Source organism: Loxodonta africana, chromosome 2 (assembly GCF_030014295.1).
Source record: "Loxodonta africana isolate mLoxAfr1 chromosome 2, mLoxAfr1.hap2, whole genome shotgun sequence".
NCBI lineage: Eukaryota > Metazoa > Chordata > Mammalia > Proboscidea > Elephantidae > Loxodonta > Loxodonta africana.
The window spans coordinates 176,900,162-176,919,353 of NC_087343.1; the positions used below are offsets into that span (position 1 = coordinate 176,900,162).

General features: G+C 43.8%; 1 protein-coding gene across 1 annotated transcript in view; it reads right to left on the reverse strand.

Annotated features, from left to right (window-relative positions):
* Positions 1 to 6,263: 6,263 nt before the first annotated feature.
* ATP10B (ATPase phospholipid transporting 10B (putative)) overlaps positions 6,264 to 19,192 on the reverse strand; it is an 81,660-nt gene continuing 68,731 nt past the window's right edge. The window contains exons 9-13 of the mRNA XM_064279715.1: positions 18,792 to 18,983; positions 16,274 to 16,874; positions 12,953 to 13,062; positions 10,893 to 11,019; positions 6,264 to 7,483 (exon numbers count right to left, since the gene is read on the reverse strand). Coding sequence (XP_064135785.1) covers positions 7,284 to 7,483; positions 10,893 to 11,019; positions 12,953 to 13,062; positions 16,274 to 16,874; positions 18,792 to 18,983 — 1,230 coding nt within the window. The 3' untranslated portion in view covers positions 6,264 to 7,283. The remainder of the gene's footprint in view (positions 7,484 to 10,892; positions 11,020 to 12,952; positions 13,063 to 16,273; positions 16,875 to 18,791; positions 18,984 to 19,192) is intronic.

Genomic DNA, 19,192 nt, shown 5'->3' on the forward strand with positions numbered 1-19,192 from the left:
CTCTCAGCCTAAGTATTTGGGCTTTGATACATAACCTCCCACCTCTGGCCTAGACCTCTGCCAAACTGCCACCCACATCTCCGCATGAAAGATACCTATGGAAAGGGTCATGACTCTCAACTTGTCTCGCACCAGCTTGACTATCATACTCTTCTGGAGTGGGGTGGAGCGACAACACAGGACAGACCGGCAATACTGGGTCAACTCCAGAAATTTCTTCTCCAGCTTTCCCTGGAATATGACATTCAATGTCTTCCCATCAATGACCAATCCAACTTTTGGAACAACATCTACTGAGGCAGTGGATGGCATCTCAGAAGGCAGACAGAACCCAAAGAGTTTGCGGTCTGGCTTCCGTGGTCCATGAAATTGCTTTACTTCTTCTAGGACACAGTTGAGGATGGAGTCACAGGTTTCCTATAAAGAGTTATAATAATTAGTAGAGTATTGGTAAGCAGCACTGGAAACATATGCTTAAATATCACTTTATCCTTTAGTAAGATGGTTATAAAACTTTACCACCATACAGATTACCCAGGAATCATTCTCCAGTTTTTACATTTCTTTGTAATATTTGAAACAGCTTGAAAGGAATATTAATTTGGAACCAAACTAGTGACTAAAATAATAAAGACTGCTGGGAAATGGGAGCAAAAACAGCTCAGCAAGATGGGGATTGATGCAGGGATAGTGTAAGATAATGAAGAATACCAATGTGATGGTAAATAATGACAACATGTCATGCTGGTATGGTGTTTTCTATTTACCCAGGTCATTTCAGTTCTCCTTTGTTCTTTAGAACATTCCTTTGTAGTAGGGTAAGTATTACCAATCATATTTAGAGATGAGGAAATTGAAACAATAAGATCTTTAGTAATCCTCCCAAGATTATCTAATTTAGTAGTGGAGGCAGGATCACTACTACTTGAACTGTGGCAGCCTGAGTAAAAAATACATTGTTTAGTGCTTCTGTTCTAATTCCTAGTTCGTTCCATACTGCCTGAGGTCTTAAAAGCTTGCAAGCAGCCATCCAAGGCACAACAATTGGTCTCTATTTGCCTGGAGAGACAGAGGGAGAAGGAGAGTCAGGAACAGGAGGAGGATATGGAATGCTTCCATGAACAACTGCCTCCTTTGTCTTGAGACCAGAAGAACCAGATGGTTTTGTATGGCTACTATTACTAAACATTTTGATCAAAGCTTTCATAGAAGAATCCTTATCAAGAGGGGGAAAATGCAGAACAGGAATTCAAAATCTCATAGACTCCAGACTTCCTGAAGTCTGGATGAAGATTGGATGAACCCCTGAAACTACTGCCCTGAGATAATCTTTAAACCTTAAATTAAAAATATCCCCTAAAGTCTTCTTAAAACCAAACAATAGTTTAGCTTAACTAGTAAAAAATGTTTGCTTGAGCATTATGCTCTTTTAAGAACTATCTATATGAGATTAAAGTGACAAGAGCAACCTGAAAGGTTAGATACAAACCTCAAAGGGTAGTGAACTTATGTTAATAGGGGAGGAACAACTCAGAAAAGGAGGGTGACAATGATTACACAGCTTGAAGAATATAATCAATGTTACTAAATGGTACATGTAGAAATTGCTGAGTTGGCATAAGTTTTGCTGTCTATGTTCTCAACAACAACAAAATAAAATAGAATAAAAATACATTGATCGTGTGTTTATTCACCGGTTGAATTTCTGGGTGGTGCAAATGGTTAACATGTTCAGTGCTAATTGAAAGTTTGGATGTTTGAGTCCACCCAGAAGTGCCTTAGAAGAAAGGCCCGGTGGTCTACTTCTGAAAAACCAGCCATTGAAAACTCTACAGAGCACAGTTCTACTCTGACACACATGGGACCGCCATGTGTCAGAATTGAGTTAGCAGCAACCAGTTATTCCATGGAGGGTGCTGAGAATCGTGGTATGAATATGTTGGTTGTATTGGTTAGAACTGACAATGGATATGAAAGTCTTACTGATTGAAAGAAACTTCCTATTGATTTTTCCCAGTGTTAACCTTGAAACACAGCGAGGAAGTTATTTATCAATTCTCTTAAAAATAAAGTCAGATTTTAGTTATAAATCTATCCTTAATACCTCTTTAACTTCTGTGGACATCATATTTTAATCAAGATGGAAGAGATTGTGGCAGGCAATGTATTATCAATGTTAACATAATTATTTTGTTTCACAGTCTTTATTTTATAGTGTTCTTTTATTCATAGCAAGGGATGGTGGGTTTTTGTGTACTCAAGTGCTGAAAATTTCTAAGCTAAATTAAATCATTTTAACAGTGAGTTAACTTATAAGAAATCATTAAATAAAAAACAGTACAGGTCATTTGTGAATATTGGCAAAAATTGTGAAGAAAAAAAACAAATCCATTGCCGTCAAGTTGATTCCAACCCATCGTGAACCTATAGGACAGAGTTGAGCTTCCCCACAGGGTTTCCAAGGAGTGGCTGGTGGATTTGAACTGCCAGCCTTTTGGTTAGCAGCTGTATCACCTAACCACTGTACCACCAGGGCTCCACAAAATTATGAAGGTAGTTCTGAAATGATAGGTTTGGGGACCATTAATCTAGAGGCTTCTAGGAATAGTTGGAATCATTTCTTCTGGAGTGAACAGAACTGCCATTCATCATTCCTGAGTCTTCTTTCAGGGGATGTTGAACTGACCATTGCTGGCAGTATACTGTGCAAAGAACCTGCAGGGGTCACAGGGAGTGGTTCCAGCAGTGGGTGCTAAACACCGAAGGCACTTCTCTGGGAAGGAGATCAAGACAGTCCTTGCTGGAAGTTGAGGTTGGTACAAATTATATAAATTTCTCCAATATATGACTACAGCAAGTCATTGGAGGCGTATGCTTAAAAAAAATCTTTGGATTTACTTATTTCCAAATTTTCTAAGTAGTAATCTCAATAGTCACCATTCATCTGACAGTTAGTATATGCCAGGTACTGTGGTGGGCAGGCTGTAAGATGGTTTTTAATGATCCCTATCAGTGGGTTTAGTGGGTTACCTTCTAGTATTCATGCCCTTGTGTAACCCCCTTCCCTTGTGTCATGGACTGAATTATGTCCCCTCCCCAAAATGTGTGTATCAACTTGGTTAGGCCATGATTCCCAGTGCTGTGTGGTTGTCCTCCATTTTGTGATTGTAATTTTATGTTGAGAGGATTATGGTGGGATTGTTAACACCACACTTATTCAAGTCATCGCCCTGATCCAACGTAAAGGGAGTTTTCCTGGGGTGGGGCCTGTACCACCTTTTACTTCTCAAGAGATAAAAGGAAAAGGAAGCAAGCAGAGAGTTGGGGACCACATACCACCAAGAAAGCAGCACCATGAGCAGAGTGCATCCTTTGGACGTGGGGTCCCTGTGCCTGAGAAGCTCCTCGACCAGGGGAAGATTGAGGACGAAGATCTTCCTCCAGAGCCAACAGAGACAGAAAGCCCTACCTTGGAGCCGTTGCCCTGAATTTGGACTTGTAACCTACTAGACTATGGGAAAATAAATTTCTTTTTGTTAAAGCCATCCACTTGTGGTATTTCTGTTATGGCAGCACTAGATGACTAAGACACCTTGAGTCTGGGCTGGATTTAGTAACTCCTTCCAAATGAAGATAATTTGGCAAAAGTGATGGAATATCACTTCTAGGATTATGTTATAAAAAATCTATGACTTCTGATTGGGGACTCCTTCTCATTCTCTCTTGGGTGGCTCACCCTGGGGGAACCCAGCTGCCATGTTGTGAAGCAGGCCTGTGGAGAGGCCTGCATGGTAAGGAACTGAGGCCTCCTGCCAATAATCATGTGAGTGAGCCTGGAAAGCTCATTCCCTACCCCCACTGACCCACCCAGTTGAGGCTTCAGTTGAGCCCTCAGCCCTGGCCAACAGCTTGACTCCAACCTTAAGAGATACCTTGAGCAGAGGTACTTGGGTAAGCTGCTCCTGGACTCATGACCCTCAGAAACTGTGGAGTAATAAATGTTTGTAGTTTCTAGCCACCAAGTTTTGGGGTAATTTGTTATGTACAATAGATAAGATAGGTGCTGTGTTAAGTAAGTACTTTTCTTCTATGATCTTATTTAATTCTCCCGATCAACTATAAAGTGAATATTTTTAATCCCTATTTCACAGGTAAGGAGAATGAAGCTCAGTGAAGTATGGTAAGTGTACTAATCCTTCCATATACGTTGTTAGGAAGGGGCAGTGGTGGTTCAGTGGTAGAATTCTTGCCTTTCATGCAGAAGACCTGGATTTGATTCTCAGCTAATGCACCTCCTGAGCAGTCACCACCTGTCCATCTGTGGAGGACATACGTGTCCATACGTGTCGCTATGACGTTGAACAGGTTTCAGTGGAGCTTCCAAACTAAGACTACAAAGAAAGGCTGGAGAAATACTTCCAAAAACCAGCCAGTGAAAATCCTTGGATCACAATAGTCCAATCTGCTACTTGGCACAGGACCAGGCAGCATTTTATTCCATTGTGCATGGAGCCACCATTGGTCAAGGACAATTAACAACAACATATGTTGTTAAAAATAATAACAATAATAATAGTTGTTACTATTACTTTCTAATACTGTAAACAAACAAACAAAAAGCCCAAACCCATTGCTGTTGAGTTGATCCCAACTCATAACCAACTTCTAGGTCAGAGTAGAACTGCCCTCTAGCATTTCCAAGGAGCAGCTGGTAGATTCAAACTGTCGACCTTTTGGTTAGCAGCCATAGCTCTTAATCACTTTGCCACCACTTTGACAGATCAGTACTTCCAGTAATGAGTTGGCAATCCTCTCATTTTATGGATGAGAACTCTGAGGTCTAGACAGGTCACATAACTTGATTATAGCTTTAAGATACATAAGCAACAGACAGTAGCCCTGAATCAATTAATAGTGAATTAAAACCAAAAACCAAACCTGTTACCGAGTCGATTCCAACTCATAGCTACGCTATAGGACAGAGTAGAACTGCCCCATAGAGTTTCCAAGGAGCGCCTGGTGGATTCGAACTGCCAACCTTTTAGGTAGCAGATGTAGCACTTAACCACTATGCCACCAGGGCTTCTGATGGTGAATTAGGCAAAATAAAACCCTTGGAGAAGACATCCATTGAATACACGATTACATTAAGCTGGGGTTTAAACGAATCTAAGATTTGGAATGGATTACCACACTCTCTGGCTTAACATATTTATGCATCTACTGCTTATTCCCAGGCACAGGGATGGAAAAAAAAAAAATTATTGAGCAGTTTAATGGGTCCAGGAAACGCTGGTGGTGTAGTGGTTAAGCTGTGAACCAAAGGGTCGGCAGTTCGAATCTGCCAGGTGCTCCTTGGAAACTCTATGGGGCGGTTCTACTCTGTCCTATAGGGTCGCCATGAGTCGGAATCGGCTCGACGGCACTGGGTTTGGTTTTTGGTTTTAATGGGTCCAGGGGTGTGGGCAGGGCCTAGTGTTCAGGCACCATCTTGGAGGATCCGGGATAGCTTTAAGAGAGCTGTTTCTTAGGTGCCTTTGGCTAATTAATCAATGAAGGTCTTCAGCTTCCTACAGGAAGGCATTACATTGAACAGAGCTGAGAGAAACCCATTCCATCCACCTGGGCAGCCTGACTCACAGGTTTACGGGTGTCCTCCTTCAGGAATCACCAGGAATAAATGAGCACTGCAAACTGCGTTTCCGTTTCACTTCAGGCAGGCAGACATCAACACTATTACAGGGAGCAAGCACTCATGCAAGCTGCAAATTACTTTCTTTCCCAAGTCAAAAGATTATTTCGAGATTATTTTCATTTTGAAAATTCATTGGGGTTTAATGTAATCGTAGCATAATCTATGCATCTGACAAGAAAGTAGATGATTTTTTTCCAATTCATCTAAAGGGCCTTAGGCACTTTTCATAGCATAAACTGCTTTTTTCTTGTTTTAAAAATATGCGTATGTGGTTGCCTCATGGAATAAAATCCAAATATAAACCTTCCCAAACTTCTATTCTAGATCTAGATCAGCCTCAGGCAAAACTGTGAAAGAAAAAAGGGACAACCTTGACGCATATATCCTCCAGCGTCCTCCCTGCCTCCTTTTCTGTGTTGTTGCCCTTTCCCGTCTTCCTTTTCTCCATCCTCTCCCCTTGGTATGCCCTAGGTCTCCAGGTACTCTTCCCAACCCCTCGATACAGTGCTTTCCTTGTTAGTACTCTACCTTAACCTAATCCCTGCTTCCTTTTGATGTTGTTGTTAGTTGTCATTGAGTCAATTCTGACTCATGGCACCCAATGAATGCAGCGTAGAACTGCTCCACAGGGTTTTCAAGGCTGTGACCTTTCGGAAGCAGATCACCAGGCCTGTCTTCTGAGGTACCTTTGGGTGGGTTTGAACCACCAACTTTTCATCTAGTTATCCAGTGCTTAAGCGTAGGAGGATAGATACATCTCAATGTTTTCTTCTCATACTCATCAGTCAAGACGGTGGAATTTTCCTTTCCTGCAACTTACATTGTAAAAGTAGGTTTTTCCCTCTCAACACAAAATCTTATTATAACTTTAAATATGTTTCTTCAGACTTTACACAGCCCTCTCTCCAAATCTTGATCTCTACCACGTACGATCTGTTCGTGGTAGAGATCAAAAAAAAAGTAGTAGTTTTAAAACTTTGCTAATCTCTTTCTCTCTTCCATCCCATTCAAACACACTGGTTTCAGGTATCGTTATCTTCTGGTTTCTACTCTGTGGCAGGCCAATTTGACATACAAATTGGAGCTGAAATTTTTAACTCAGAATAATTTCAATTTAATGCAGGATTTTTCAATAGATGCTTTAATCTAAAGTAGTAAGAAACTGACAATTGAGGTTCTGTGAGCCATCAGTGAGACGTAATGCAAAGAGCACTAGCCTGGCAGGAGAACAGAATTCTAGACTTAGCTCTGTGAAGCAGAAACTAGTAGAGTGACCTTGTGCAAATGAATTAGCCCTAGTGGTTTTCAGTTTCCTCATCTGTAAAATGGGAAGATTGGACCAAGAGAAGAATTGGATAGAGGCAGAACTTTCTATTAAGTAGCATTACAATTAATACAAAAGAAACTGGACAACCATTTATGGGATGAGATGGAGGAGGATATTGGGCTGGATGACTTCTAGGGCCCTCCCAGCTCCAACATTCAGTGATATTTCAGGGTGGGAGTGCTTTCTGTGTGTCCCTAAATCCCACCAATAAGCCTGTCCTCTATTGGCCCAGGAGTAGCTTTGTACTTGGACATCTGGTCCCTAGTTTGGCCTCACCTGATTCTCTGTATTAATGGTGTAAACTGTGTCAGTCTGATCTAACAGTCTGCAGGAATAGGCGATATTGATTGCTGTTTCCTGCTTATCTCCAGTCAAGACCCATATCTGGATCCCAGCCTCCTGCAGAGCAGCGATTGTATCTGGAACTCCGTCCTGCAGCCGGTCTTCGATCCCAGTGGCTCCTGGAGTGATCAAAAACACCACCACTCACATTTATGGACAAAGAGTAGCTTCTTCATTTCCCCAAAACCCTCTCAAGTCAGGCAATATGTAATAAATGTTTTTAAGGGCTAGGCTGTGCTGAGCGTAGTGTAATAGACAGAGCTGGTCCCTACCCCCTCCAAGCTCAAAGGCTTGTCAAATAAGGTTTTATAACTGAACAACATAATATAAGGTCAGGATGCTATGTGAACTTGTTACAAGACTCCTGAACTTCACCTGGAAGTTCAGGGATGGCCTTGCTGAGTGCCACTTAAGCTCAGACCTGACAGATCGAGCAAAGAGGGGGGTGAGAAGGAGAAATCCAGGTAGTGGGGTCAGCATGTGCAAAGGCCCAGAGGCAGAGTAGAGTGAGAGATAAAGCCAGAGAAGGAGGTGAGGGCTGGATCATGCAGAGTCTTGTCAGGGCATTAAGGGATTTAGGTTTTATTTGGTGGCAAAGAAAGCTATTAAGTAGGAGAGTGACAGGATCAGTTTTGAGTTTTAAGATTACTCTAGAAAATGGATTGGAGATGGGAGGAAGCAGGATGAGATTCCAGGTGAACAGCTAGTTAGGAGGTTGAGTGGGAGTCCAAGGAGCTGGTGGCCTGGACTGGCACAGCGGCAATAGGAAGGGAGAGAAGTGGAGAGAAGGAAATCTTTGCTCTGCATCTGTTCTACAGCAGAATTAATAGTGATTCACGTTTTTGGTAATTATCTTGGGGGGAATTGAACATGCAGATTCCTTGATTTTTTGAACCATCTCAATCTTTGCACCAATCCTGATGAATATATATACCCAAGTATTGCATAGTTGCTAAGTGATTAAGCAAAAATAAACCTGCCTTTAAATTGAGATTCATTTCAGACCACAGACTAGTGGCTGCTCATTTCACCCTGGGAAGGAGCAAGGCATTTCACTTCTTTTAATAATCCAGAGTGGCAATAGGTTGGCAAAACAGTTACGTTGTATGCATATTAAGAAGATGGTTTCCTAGTAAGGGACTTTTTGTGAATGTAATGCAGATTTTTAATGGCATGGCAGTTTCTTGGTGGCAAGATGAAATTTCTTCTCAGCCCCAGGCCTCCTCCTTAGCAAGCCACCTTGAGGGAAGAAAAACAACCTCTATTTCCTGCAAATGTGACTGTTTTGTAGTTCAGGTCCAAATGTGCAGGTAAACAGCCCTGTGAAAAGTGATGGCTCCATCCTCATCTTTCCCTCCAAGGGTTAGCCTGGAAAGTGAGATTCTGAAGCTGATTTATATTAAAGTGAGGCAGGATGAAGGAGAGGAGAGGAAAAACACATTTATTTGTGTGAAAGAGAAAATGAAACTGCAACGTTGTGAAAGTCTTTCCCAGCGAGGGGAAGCTGGCAGGTTCTGACACGTTCTCTTTCATGCAGAACTAGCTGCCGAACATTTCTCACTGACTGAGGCCAGGGTTTCCACGAAACAAAAGTCTCCTTCATGAGGACAGAAGTGGGCCAGGCATCCCTAATGGGATGACATTCTGGGGCCTCCTGTGGTGGACAGAACTGTCTGGTCTAGCTACTTCTGGTGCTTAAAATAAGCTCTTGTGGTTAGCTTTAAAGGGGGCCTTTATGAGGCAACCAGCAAAGGCCTCCTCAGCGGAAACACAGGAAACAAAAGACCAAAGGAGATGGGGAGCAAACTTTTCTATCCCTGCTTGCCACCTATGAAGCATTGGTGGTTCACTGGTAGAATTCTTGTCTTCCATGTGGGAGACCCAGGTTTGATTCCCAGCCACTACCCGTCTGTCAGTGGAAACTTGTGTGTTGCTAGGAGGCTGAACAGGTTTCAGCGGAGCTTCCAGTCTAAGGCAAACTAGGAAGAAAGGCCTGGAAATCTACTTCTGAAATTAGCCAATGAAAATCCGATGGGTCATAACCTTGTCTGAAGCACAACCTATCATGGGGATAGCGCAGGACCGGGCAGCATTTCATTCTATTATGCGTGGGGTGGCCTTGAGTTGGGGCCAACAGCTAACACCACCAACAGCTTGCCACCTATGCTACTAAATCTCGTTGCTACCTTTCATATGTAAAGGCACCACCATCATTCTTACAGCATCCTTGGGCCTTTCCTCTTGCACCACTGTTTGGTCAGCTTAGAGGAAGGAAATTTATCCAGAGGACAAATTGAGGCTCAGAGGGGTACAGGCATGTGTGCCTGGACACCCAGCAAGGTCATGACAGGGCCAGGACTTACCCCTCATCTCCAGCTCAGTGTTGCCTCCTGACATGAAAAAAGGCTTTATGCCACATGGCCAGTGTGTGCTGTTTGGGCCTTGCCTTACCTAGATCTTGCTCCTGAGGTGTGAGGAGATTAATCCTGACATATAGAGCCTCCTCCTTCCCACTTGGCAATCCTTTTTCTCTAACAGAAATACAACGATATCTCTTAACTGATGTTCCCCGTGCTTCTCATTTTCCCTTTTTCTTATCAATCTAACTTCTATGAAGCAGCAGCCAGAGTAATTTTGTAAAGCACAGGTCTGTCCCTGCTTTTCCTTCGTTTCCTCTTCAGGCTCTTAGCATATGATTTACATGGTCCTTCCTATTCTGGAACCCTGGTAGTGTAGTGGTTAAGGGCTCAGACTGCTAACCAAAAGGTCTGCAGTTCAAATCCACCAGCTGCTCCCTGGAAACCTTGTGAGGGCAGTTCTACTCTGGCCTATAGGGTTGCTATGAGTCAGAATAGACTCAAGGACAATGGGTTTATTTTAGTTCCTAATCGGAGCCCTGCTGACCTCTCTTACCTCCCATCATGACCCCACACTCTGGTCCAGCCACAGCAGGTCTCCAAGTTTCCAGCTGGCCCATGCTATCCCACCTCCAGGCCTTTGCTTGTGCCCTTCCCTCTGCCTGGACACTCTCCTTCTTTACCTGACTAAATCTTCCTCTCCCTTTCAGTTCCTGACCTTCCTAGGTATCCTCAGCCTACCCCTCATAGTGCTCTGTTCCAATTCCTTGTTTAATCATCCAGTTTCCTCACCAAAATCTGGGCTCTGAGACAGAAGGGGCTATTTTTCTCTGTCATAGCCTTGATACCTAGTGTGCTACTTGTCACATAGTAGGCGCTCAAGTATCATTTAAATGAATCAAGGCGTGTGCTCTGGTTGGAGAAGGAGCCAACCTCACTGGCATCTGCCAGCAGGGTGTGCAGGAATGTTCCCGGGGCATCCTCAGTGAGCTGTGCATGAAGTCCGTGCTGGGTTTGGCATATCCATTTTGTGCCAAATACCTGGAAGGGCACCCCGGGGAAGCCTTCTAATTGAGACATATTTGCAGCAGTGTCAGAGTCAGGGCCAAGAACTCCCTTTCTTACTTGCAGTATTCCCTTTTTCATTTAATGATGACTTATTTTTAGCTACCAAGCAAGGTGAGTTGATTCTCCAGATGCTGAGCCGTCTCCATTAGAAGCTCATCTCGGTTGTCCAGGGCTGCCTCCGCCTCACGCCGGAAACTGGCCCACCGCTGGAAGTACTCTTCGCTCACCACCTACGGACAGGAAAAGGCTTGATCAGAACCCTGCGTGGGTCTGGAAGCAGAATTCGTCCCACCTGCCTCCCTCTTCTAGGCCTCCTATGGGCTTGTTTGAGCTTCACTACACAGTTAGATAGGCTTTCTCCTAATGCTTTGTCTTTTAGCACTCATGAATCAATGAAGGATTGACCTTCGTGGTCCATTATCACCAGACATCTGTTGAGTCCCCTACTACACCCTGGACACTGCAGATACAGCAGTGATCAAGACAGGCAGGGTTCCTGCATGCCTGGGCTTATGTGCTGGTGGAGGGCCAGAGACATTATTCAAGTAAATAATTAAAAAAATAGGAGTCCTATCAAGGAAATAAAAATGGTGATATGGTACAGTGTGACAAGGTGGAGGGAGAGCTGTGGGAGGGCTACTTTCATTTGGATGTTCAGGTCTCTTCTATGAAGTGACAGGAGGAAAAGCAAGCGCAAAGGCGGTGAAGCAGCGATGAACTTGGCTTTCCCTCTGTTCCTTGAAAACACCAGTAGGCTGAAGGATGGAGAGTAAGGTACAGAGAGGCTGGCAATGAGGATGGAAAGGGAGGCAGCAGCCAGATCTTGCACAGTCTGGTAGACCACTGGGCATGGTGCCATGCAGGTGGAAATGCCCAATAACTGGAAGAACACAACTAGAGGCCGTATCTTCCTCCCTTGGAATCCCATAGTACCTTTACACCCCTCTGATGGCATCGTATGTATATCATCTCTTATAGCAAGAATGATCCTTTTGTCTAGACATCAAACATTCATTTGATGAGTGTCCCTCTGTGTGTGGCACTATAGGAAACAGCAAGGGGACATAGGTAGGCTTTTGCCATTGAGGAATTCACAGTCTATCAGGGGAGGTGAAATATGCACAAATAACCGCAATGGGACGTAGAACGTGGTAAGGATATAATTACAATTTATTGGGTAGGGAGCACTTATCACTGCACCAGGCACTGTACATATGTTACCTTAATCTCCATGACAACTGTATGAAGTAGGGAGCGCTAACATTATTTTACAGATAAGAAAATCCAAAACTCAGAGAGGTGAAGAAACTTGCCCAAGGTCACACTGTCTGATTAGTGGTGAAACTTGGATTTGTACCCAGGTGAGTCTGGCTGTAAACTTTAAACTCTAGACTGCTCTAATTACTATAAAAGAGATGAAGAGCCGTGGGGATTCATGGAAGAGAAACCACTTGTAGCTATCTAGAAATGTATGTCCATCTTAGATCACCTACTAGATTTTAGGTACCTCATTAGATGCCCCTGCTCAGTGATCCATAGCCCTCTTTGTTAGCCTCCCTTGCAAGAGTTGCAATGTCAAAAGCATGCAGGGCATGAGATAGGCAATCTAAATTATTATAGCAGGGCAATGCAATAGGGAGTGGTAGAGACTGTGGCTAACTGCAGAACACAACAAAACATATTCCTTATCAGGGTTCAGCTTTGACATAGCTCGAGCTGATTGTTGCAATTTGAGAACAGAGGCCCAGTTTGCCACATCCTCCAAATTTCCAAGAGAAACCAGAAATCTGGATTTTTATGTGATCACATAAAAGCCCCCAAATTTTAAATCTAGGTAAATAATGTTATTTTTAAAAGGATACTATGAAGCCAAAAATATAACATTAAAAAGTCATTTTATGAGTTGCGGGCTACCTCTGACATATACAATAAGAAGCAGGAAATCACATAGCCACATTGATATACCATTCAGATTTCTGCCTCAGCAAAGTTGCTGAAGGCATGGATCTGTGTGGTAGCTCAGAATAGCTAATCTTGAAAATATTATACCAACCAACCAATAGCAAAACTCTTTCAAAAAGAAAAAGAAAAGGTAGAAGCAGGGGTAAGGCCTCCCAGCTATTTAGTGATATTCAAAGCACTCTTGGAGGAACCCATTCTTACCTTCTTGGCGATGCACAGAGTGCGCAGTCCGTCTCTTGCATACAAGTCTAGATGCTTCTGGGTCCTGGCTTGGATTTTCCTCAGCTTCTTTTCCACATTACTGTCAGTCACTGTCAAATAGTCATTGTCCCCCATGAGGTCACATAGAAATGCTTGGGGATTCCTGTCTTCAACACCCTGGAATCTCCTCAAATGACTACAAATATTTTCATGGAGAAGAAATTCCCCAAAGCCCACCCCAGAGACACAAAAAAGCTCCCCTGGCTGTGAAGATGCCCTGGAAGGTAAGGAGGAGTCCAGGAGGAGCCCAGGAGAAGCCCAGGAGACCTTAAGTTGACTACTCACTACATCCTATTATCAAAAGCCTGGCTAAGGAAAGTCCTGTTTAAGGAAAGTAGGTGATCTAAGGCGGTGTTCCCAAATACCTGTTTTCATCAGAATCACCTGTGAAACTTAAATAATAGAGATTCCCAAGTCCAGTTCCAGCCCTGCTGAATCTGAACCTTCCAGAGCAGGGCCCCAAGTCTGAATCATTAATAAGTTACCTAAGTGATTTCTATGTAGCCAGCTTAGCCCTGGAGGGCCAACTGGCTTTGGAAACTGTCTCCTAAGTCTTGAAAATGCTATCCATCATCCTCTCTGTCATCATCTACCTCAGTCTTTGTGCCAAGTTAGGTCCCTAAATAGCTACAAACCTGGATCTTATTAGCTAAGTTCTTTACCACGTTGAGTTTGCTGTGTTAGGTTTTCTTTCTATACAAGAAATGGTTCTACAGTTTTTTTTTTTTTTTTTGCATTTCCTCAAATCTAGTGTGAAAAATACTTCAATGTGTTGCTCAAAGTCCCCTTTATGAAATCCTACGTAAGTGTTTTTTAGAAAAAAATTGTCTCTTGAAATTCCAGTACTTCTATGTATCAAGTAATAAGAATTTTAAGATTGATTGGCTGGTGCTGAGCAAGACTGATGCCAGTCATTGCTTCTCTCACCTATGACATCACAGGCATCATTAATCAATCATAGTGCTTTGTAAAGCTGAACTTGAAAAGGCTTTAAAATCCTTCTTAATCGGGGATGGACTGAAGTCTTTCGGGCCTTAAGCAGTGAACAGATATTATGCATGTTGCTCATTCCTCCACATAATGCAAAATCTAAAATGCAGTCCTTAATAATAAAATAAGTGTTATGGATTGAATTGTGTCCCCCCAAAAGATATGTTGAAGTCCTCAACCCCAGTACCTCTGAATGTGATGTTGTTTGGAAATAGGGTCTTTGCAGGTGTTATCAGTCAACTTAACACGAGGTAATATTGGAGTATGGTGGGTCCTAATCCAATATGACTGGTGTCTTTATAAAACAGGAGAAGAGACAGAGGGAAGACAGTCATATGAAGTCAGAAGCAGAGTTTAGAGTAAGAAGGAGCTCCCATGATTGCTGGCTGTCACCAGAAGCTAGGAGAGAGGCATGGAATGGATTCCTCCTCACAGCCCTGAGAAGGAATCAACATGGCTGAAATCCTACTTTTAGACTCCTAGTCGCCAGAACCGTAAGACAATAAATCTCTGTCTTTATTAGCCACACAGTTTGTGGTACTTTGCTACGGCAGCATTAGGAAACAAATCCAGTAAGTATAAGGAAGTCTAACAAAGCTCTGATTTTTCCCATCATACTACTCTAAAGGCTGTTTTATACAATATAAAAATTCTTTGGAAGACTGTTTCATTTTTCAGGTACTGCTGTTTTGCTGGTGCCTCAAGCATAGTCTTTATCTTCCCCTTGGCTTATTGAACACTATTTTCAATATTTTATTCCCAACAGCTACCAGTTCTTGAGATTAAATAAACCCTTTGTCTTCCACTCAGGCTGCCAGGAACCCCAGTCAAGTTGAATGTTCAAGCCCAGTAAATACATTAAACCTGGGGTTATTTTTCTCTCCTTTTCAAAGCTTGGTTCTTAATTCTTATAATAACATTAGATATGTGTCTTTTACTGGAAGCATCTCTACTCCAGTTTGGAATCTGGTGAGGAACAAATAAAGAGACATCTCCACGGCAGCTTGGATAGCTTCTGCCCAGGGAGAGAGTGCCATGGCTCCCTCGACTCAGAAGCACTGAATTCACTTGTCTGCCAGAGTCTGGGAATGAAGAGGCCTAATTAGCTCCCTTCCCATTCTAAACACTAATCAATCCCCATGAACCACTTGGCCCTGATCCATAGCTGATAATGCAGGAGACATAGGCTGCCTGGGCAATTCTAAAGCTTGGCTAGAATCTGCTGTCCTGGGAGAATCATAGCTCCATAACTGTCTTCTCCTTGTTAGCAATCAGGAAATGGCTGCACACTAATTTATGATGTTCCAGAATTGGACCATGATACGTAGGGACTTTGGAACATTTTTCTGGCTCAGTGTGAGTTTATGAAAATACATTTTGGGGAGGCTGGGGAAAAGGATGATAAGAGGGACACCGGAGGCTTCCCAGAGTGAATTGAACCTGGTTTAGAATTCCAGTAGTGCCTGGGATCTACCACCAGTTAGCCATGTAGCCTGTCCCAAGTGACTATGCTCTTTGGGTCCCAGGTGGCTTCTCTCCCCACCAAAAGGAGCTAGGATCACAGTGTGTGTGTTCTCAAAAACAAAAAACAGTCATATGGAATAGATTCTGACTCATGGCGACCCCATGTGTGTCAGAGTAGAACTGTGCTCTCTAGGGTTTTCAATGGCTGCTTTTTTGGAAGTAGATCTCCAGCTCTTTCTTCTGAGGCACCTCTAGGTGGACTCAAACCTCCAACCTCTTGGTTAGTATCCAAGCACTTTAACCATTTGTACAACCCAAGGTGCACCTAGGGTATTGTAATGAATGTCCTGCCACAAAAAAATTTGTGTGGAGATGGATAACCTATGTTTAACATAGTTTTACACAAATAACGTGTGTGTGTGTTTTTTATGCATTTTTAGCCAACTGCATTACCTACTTATGCATTATTTTCCAAGGCGTGCTACAAGCGTTATGTGTGTGGGCACGTTATTTGTGAAAAATGAGGTAAGTGAATTTGGAAAATTGGAAACTGGGGTGAATAAACAGGTTTCTGTACTTGAAGGCCTCTCAGAGCCTTTAATATGCTAGTGCGTACTGGTGTTCTCCAAGGTGAGGAGATGTGGAATGTAGTGTGTTCATTTGACTGTGGAATCTGCTTTGAGGAGGGCATCTTGTGGGCCTGCTGACTAGGTGACACTATTATCTGAGCTCTTAATTACCACTCCACACCGCCTTTTAAACTATGAGTCCTTGGTTCTTGCAGCCTCATTGTGAGGTGGGACTTACCACGGGCCGGGTCTTCCAGCAGGTCCATGATGACTGAGTCAGCGCCCTTGGTGTAGACTATGATCTCACCAGTCAGTGGGTGCCTCACAACCACAGACATCCTCTTCCTGACAGAGTCGAAGCCCAGGGTGCAGAGAAGGTCGAAGGTGAGGCAGATGCCCTGGGGCAGGCGCACAGTCACCTGCTCAGGTGTGCGGGACACCAGTGTGAAGCTGTAGGCATGGGCGGCATGAACCAGGGCCGCCTCGTCAGGGCTCTCAGCCTCATAACAGAGCTCAGGACTGGTCAGGCCCAGGGCTGGGCCCTCCAGCACCTCCTCCAGTGGAGGGCCCTCCCCAGATCCCAGGATGTCACCCTGGTCCCACGTGCTGCTCCTGTAGCCGCCATCAGTGGAGTAGCATCCACTGCACACAGATGAATCGTCTCTCTCATCCGAGTCTGTGGTGGGCACGTTGGTCCCCAAACTCTCCCCCAGGTCTGTGTCAGAGGGTGCCGTGGAAGAGAATGACTGGCTGAGGCTCAACAGCTTCAACCTCTGGAAGAGTTGCTGAATCTTCTCCAGGGACATCCCCAGAGCCTTGGTCGAGGATGAGATGGTGACCTTGAGTCAAGGAAGAAAAGTAGAACATTACTATTAGTGTTGGAAAAAATATTAAGCTGTCTTATGGCAGAAGATGATGTCATTTAGCAAGGTCATTATTTGTGATTTCTGTGATTATAGGTAAGTTTCCTCCCCTCAGTGGACCTCAGTTTACCCATCTGTAAAATGAAGGGGTTGGGCCAGATGTTTCCTCCCAGCCCTTATCTTCAGGGGTTGTCACTGCTCATTTTCTCCATCCTTTGACCATCCCAGTCTGATCATGGAGAAAAGAAAAAAAGGAGACAAATGCCAAATGTGTAGTAAGAACTCATGTTCCCCAAACCTGGGTCATAGCCCTGTCTGCTTTATTTTTGTGCGGAGTGTCTCATTTCATTCTCCCAGAAACTCTGTGGGCTACTCTCAGGTTATCCCAATTCACAGATGAGGAAACTGATGCACAAAGAGGTTGGTTAAGTGAATTGGTCACTATCACGTAACGTGTAAGTAGTGGAGCTGGAACTCAAATCTAGTCTGCTTTACTCCAGAGATTGGGCTCTTTTAACATTGACCTACCTGCCCGCCATTAACTGGAGAATTGAGAGTTGGATACTGTTCCTCCCCAAATGATTCTTCTTCCAGTCTCAAAAATACAGTTAATTTCTCAGATAATACTTCCTACCTGCCAAAGCTCCTGGAAGACTTTTGATAACTTGCCAACTTTTCAGTGGCTGAAAAGTTCAGGGTGCATTGGATCTGGGCTTAATAAGGGGTGTTTCTGATTTGGTGCTGGGGTCAACCTTCTGTTCTTGGTTTCACAGTCACAGATCGTACCACCAATTATTCTCATCAAGGACTCACAAGGGAGCTTGGGTGAGAGTGTGTAGATAATTAACAAATCTACCTTCAGTACTAAAAACTAATTCAACGTGCTGCATTATCTCCATTAGCAGAACATCACGAATGGTGTTTTTACCCCCTACATGAACACAGATAGGTGGCACTGAATTGTACATGTAAAAATCGTTGAGTTGGTGTATGTTCTGCTGTGTATATTCTCAACAACAATAAAAATAAATTATATTTAAAAACAGCAGATGGGGACATGGGTGATTCAGTCGTAGAATTCTCGCCTTCTGTGCTGGAGACCCGGGTTTGATTCCCAGGCAATGCATCTCATGTGCAGCCATCACCTGTCAGTCAGTGGAGGCCTGTGTGTTGCCGTGATGCTGAACAGGCTTCAGTGGAGCTTCTGGACTAAGACAGACTAGGAAGAAAGGCCTGGTGATCTACTTCTGAAAATCAGCCAGTGAAAACCCTTATGGGTCACAATGGCCTGATCTGCAAAAGATCATGGAGATGCTGCAGGACCAGGCAGTGCTTCATTCCATTGTTGGTGGGGCCACCATAAGTTGGGAACCAACTCAACGACAGCTAACAACAACATATAAAAGCAGAGGCTAGTATGCGTAATATTATTATGAGCCATTATTGAATAATACAGAGGGTTTGCCATGTACTAACCACATACCTTTCGATAAGTTACTTCTGCTCTCTGAGCCATAGTTTATTCACTTATTAAATCCAAGGACATACCTCATACAGTTGTTGGGTTGTGAAGATTAAATAATTATGCAGGTAAAGTGTTTGGCATGGTGCCTGGCATAGAGCAAGTGCCCAGGAAATATTAACTCTGCTGACAGGTTTGACACAAATTTGAAAGCTACACAGAGACCTCATGTATAATTTTATTCATTTTATTAAAAAATGTGGAAGCTGAGGGCAAGAAAGGATCAGAGACTTGTTCAAGATTTCCCAATGATGAAATGGTGACACTGGCTAGGACCTACGTGTCTTGTCTCCCTGCTGAGGGCTTCTCCCCTCTCCCTTGCCCCACCTCGACCTCCTTTCTTGTCCATCCCTCCCATCACCAATCCTTACCCTCTGCCTGGGCTCGGTGGTTGTAGAGACCATGACGGAGTTGCAGATGGTCAGGGCCAGGAAGAAATCAGCAATGGAGGAGGCAGTGGAGAGGGAAGGTTTGGCAGGCCTGGTGTCTGACAAGGTCTCCAGCCACAGGGCAGCATCCCGCACCTTGGTCAGTAGGCTTTTGTCTGGGGTCACATCTTTTTCCTGGGAGAGAAAGGTCTTGGTAAGGGATTCCCCCAAAGACATTGGGAAGATAGGCCCTCTCCAGCATAGCCCCTTCCTTGCATAGCTGGGGAAAGAATGGTGCAGCCTTGCACTCAGCATATCTTCCCCTCCTGCAGGCCTGGGATTTCAGATGGTTATTGATTCCTCCCTCTCCCTCAACACTGCATGTCCATCAGTTACCAGGTCCC